Source organism: Ascaphus truei, chromosome 11 (assembly GCF_040206685.1).
Source record: "Ascaphus truei isolate aAscTru1 chromosome 11, aAscTru1.hap1, whole genome shotgun sequence".
Taxonomy (NCBI): Eukaryota; Metazoa; Chordata; class Amphibia; order Anura; family Ascaphidae; genus Ascaphus; species Ascaphus truei.
Genome location: NC_134493.1, coordinates 60,759,971 through 60,764,390, shown reverse-complemented (window position 1 = coordinate 60,764,390; position 4,420 = coordinate 60,759,971). Strand labels below are relative to the sequence as shown.

The following is a 4,420-nucleotide window of genomic DNA, read 5'->3' as shown; positions in this document are numbered from 1 at the left end:
TCTTCCTCATCCAATCAGCTTCAAATTGAAAGTGTAAACAGGCTAAAAGTTATGAGAACCCATGAGATAAGTTTAGATTCTTGCAGTAGAATTTATTCTCATAACATATTGCTAGGCGACAGAATAGGCACATCCCATTTAACCCCAGAATGGTTTCTAGCTGACAGGTAGTTATACAATATTGTTATGTATTACAAAATGACATCAACTTTAATATTGTTATGTATTACAAAATGAGGTAATGTTTAGTGACGTGCAAGCCCCCCATAAAGGGGTGGAGCTTTAGGATTTAGGGTATAAATATATGGCATATCGTGTTATTATTTAGAGAGCTTTTGTTTTGAAGCTGTCTCCGTTGTGCACTTGACTTGAATAAATTCACGTGTTATTCTGTTTCAAAATAACCTCACACTGTGTTTTTTATTTACGCTTTCGACAACCCATTTCCAAGCCCAGTTGAAGGCCTCAACCAGCACCAGTATAATGTTACCCTGAGGTGGAACTCTGTGACTTTCATTTGCATTTCCAAATAACTTTGATGAAGAGAACATTTCATTTAGAAAGGTTCAAATGTGATAGATGACATTAATACTCCCAGCAGGATCGGGTAATATGAGGAGACGCTGTTATTATAATAACTTTATCGAGCACCTGGCAAAGCCAAAGACCCTGACCATAGTAATATACCGGCATTTACTCACCCACTTCTGGGGGGATCCGGGCTTCTTGTCTCAATTTCAGACTCCAAAGCAGAGAAGGAGCTAGGAGTATTAATACTGCACAATCACAGCAGCAAAAGTACTCGGACCTGACCACACATGGCGTTTATTGAATACATCACACACGTGAAAAAATGGGTAGTGCGTATGTGACTAATTGGTTAAATCAGTTGTTTGTGTGTTTGTGTTTGTGTCAGAGGTTAACAACAACTGAGCACTAAATTCCTTACTCACTAGGGCACTATAAATGAGCCCCTCTCCACCCACAAAATGGGCACACTATACCCCAATTATACTCCCACCACTAGGACGAATATAAGAACTGGGGTCTGTGGAATATAACTTCAGCAGCCTTACAATAGTTACCCCCCTCATATATATTTGCAGAGTTGAGAGTCATAGACTGCGCCATATATTGTAGTAGGCACCACTAGGCATGACTTCTTCAAACATATATACCTGGAATGTTTATGTGGATAACTATAGGCATTAATGGACATTATTGAATGAATATTGGAAAATTCCATAGAGGCAGTACGGAGACTGACTGAGCACCATTTCAGCACTGGACTGTACAGATACCTGTCAAGCCTGGGTGGGTGCAGCCTATTAACCATGTGTTCCCCTCTCCCCTGAGAGACGCTTTTAGGAACAGATGACAAGAGAGTATCCCAGGTGCTTTGGAAAAATGTAATTTATCATTTAAACAGAGAATATAAAATACTCCATAACTCTCCCCATGATCATCAGATTAATGCCCCCCACATCCTTGCATTCGGGGGATTGTGAGGAATGCATATAGTATGTATTACAGGTCCTCTTTATTCCTTTGAGTGGGAAATCATGTATCTGATTCTTATGAGCACTGTTTCCTCTCCTGGATTCCTATTAAATCCCGTATCACACACAATTCTCCTCCTCACTTGTAATGCTTTACCCTCTTCTGCCCCTCCTTACATCTCAGCCCTAATTTCTCACTATGGCCCATCCCGACTCTTGCGTTCTGCTCAAGGATGTTTTCACTTTTCCCCTTTTGTACCTAAATCCCTCTCCCACCTTAAACCTTTCTCACTGACTGCCCCACACATCTGGAAATTCCTTCCCCTCAATATCCGACTAGCACCCTCTCTATCCACCTTTAAGACCTATCATAAAACATATGAGTAGCTCTATGGTGCATAATGTACACCTCATACATTAATCTTTACCCTTGCAGACACACTTACAAGAACACCTTCCTACTGTCTCTGTAACTTCTTCCTACGCACCACTTAGATTGTAAGCACTTTGGGTCAGGGAATCCTTTTTGTATGTAGCAAGGACTGGTTATTGGCTACCAGTCTGCCCTCCCTGGCAGTAAGCCCTGGTAAGAGCATGCCTACCAGTACTTATCATGGATTTTCCCCACTCCCAGCAGTGACCTTGAGTGACAGGGGAGGAAGTGGAATGAGGCCTGGTTTCACCCAATCCTGAGTCGGAACTGGAGCCCTCCTCCTGGCTGTACTTAAGGGGATTGCCACCCACATTTAGTAAGTGCCTCTCCCCACTTGAGAGAGGCAGGTAACACTGCAGAGTGCTTGAACATTGGGCCTTCTCTGTTCCTCTTCCCCTTGGGGGAGAGTAAGTGTGGTACCTTTCCCCTGCATTTGCTAGAGGGGCAGGAATAGCTTGGATAGCTGCAGGTCCAGGGACCATCCTACAGCTGGATATCCGAGCCAGAGACAGCATTGGGCAGAAGACGGCCGTGACTGTGTGGCTGACTGAATAAACCGTTCCAGTTTCATATACCTCCTGCCTGGTGTTACATAGTTACATAGTTACACAGTTACATAGTTACATAGTAGATGAGGTTGAAAAAAGACGTACGTCCATCAAGTTCAACCTATGCTAAATTTAGACAACAGATACTTTATCCTATATCTATATTTACTTATTGATCCGGAGGAAGGAAAACTAAAAAAAACTGTGTCATATCATCCACTTATGTAGGTAATAGCAGAATCTCCAATCGGGTGGGGGAAACACCGCTACACATAAATGTTACTTTTATGTCTGAGCAAAAGAAGAGAGATCCAGGGCAACTTCGGATTTTATAAGAAAAAACTATTTATTTCAGTCCATAAACACGACGTTTCATCCCTCCTAGGGGACTTTTTCAAGTGACTGGCTTGAAGCATGAGCACGGAATCTGATCTCCTCTAGAACACGAGCTAAAAAATCTATCACACTATGTAATGGGGCTCTCACAGGGTTAATGCACTGCAGGATTCCCTGACACACTCTCCTTAACTTGGTGTTCCCCTGGATTAGTAGGAAGGCTTGTGCTGTGGGGTAGGACATGGTAACGTACCAAAAGATATGTGACCATATGTTTTTTGGATCATTAGGATACAAGAGGAGGTAGATATTTGCTAGGCAGACAGACATGGAGAGGACAACAAGCAGTATCATGTTCCTGGCTGCTCTGGAATGTACCTCTAACCGGGGAATGCTGAAGTCTGATGTCTTCTGCTTCATCCTCCAGACGTGTCCCCAGAGAGAAGTCAGTGTGAGCCCAATAGAAATGAATGATAGCAGAAATGGCAAACAGCATCCTAGCACGGCCGCGATGGTTATGTTAGAGATGTAAAAAACGGGTGTTTCATTCTCCACACTGCAGTTGGCTGTGAGACTGTGAGTTCTGTTTTCCCGGTTATCTATTTGGTGGCAAGTCCACAGCGTTGGGACACTTATAATAAAGGATCCCACGGCTGACATCAGCAGCAGCTTCTGCAACACAGAGGAAATCCATAGCTTCACTCGGAGGAAGAGACGATGCATGAAGTTGGTAATTTTGATGCAGTAGTAGACACAGAGCCAGGCAGTGAGCCAGAAGCTTAAGTAAACTAGGAACATCTGTAGAAAATACAGAGCTGAGCGGACCTCACTGTAGAACTGGATGTGAAACCGGACCAGAAAAAGGAACGATTGTGTATTCATTATACACAGCAAATCTAAATTAGACAAACCCATACTAAGTAGGATGAGATCGCACTGATTCAGGCTGGTATCTTTTCTCCAGTTTCTGTAGCTCACAGTCATGATACATGAGTTGAAGATGGTGCCTGCTATGGTTGCAATTATACTGATGATTAACACCAACATATGAACCCAAGTCAGCATATTGCTCTTCTGTGTGTGTTTCTGCTCTTCCTTTCTGATGTATGAGCGTTACACCTGATGCCTCGGTATCTGACTGGCACATAGGGCAGAGCCGGGATAAAATAAACGTGTGTGCAAAGCACATGCAAATGTTCTGGTGTCTTCTTTCTGGGTTCCCGATCCTGTATATGAGATCTCTCCGGTCACATCTCTGGCACCGAACCTGAACTTAGAATTAAAATTAGCTTTGTGCTTCACAGAAAAGTCACGACAGATGGGCCTATGCAGAAAGCTCAGTTTCCGCCATGTTTTCTCCAAAAGTGCTTATAGCTATTCAGGAAGCAGAGATAACCTGGCGAGATTAGACAAATCCGCCGTGTTTTTTTGGCGGATAAAACAATCTGCTGATCGCTTGGCAAGAAGGTCTTTTTCGCAGCTCATCGCCAGCTTCTCAAACTCGTGGTATTCTTGGAGCCCCGATCACCTTCTTGCGTCTGATCGCCACTCCCAAGTGGAGAATTTTACGCCAAATGGCCACGCCACAAAAAGTTGGCAAGAAG

At 43.4% G+C, this 4,420-nt stretch overlaps 1 protein-coding gene across 1 annotated transcript; it reads right to left on the bottom strand.

The window, feature by feature from the left end:
* Positions 1-2,861: 2,861 nt before the first annotated feature.
* LOC142462912 (taste receptor type 2 member 7-like) lies at positions 2,862-3,800 on the bottom strand. Its single transcript, XM_075565128.1, has one exon. It carries the CDS (start codon positions 3,798-3,800, stop codon positions 2,862-2,864), a length of 939 nt encoding a protein of 312 aa, XP_075421243.1.
* Positions 3,801-4,420: the final 620 nt, after the last annotated feature.

Bases quoted from the DNA above. Each gene is read 5' to 3' on its own strand.
- LOC142462912 (XM_075565128.1), bottom strand. From the start codon at position 3,800: ATGACTGTGAGCTACAGAAACTGGAGAAAAGATACCAGCCTGAATCAG.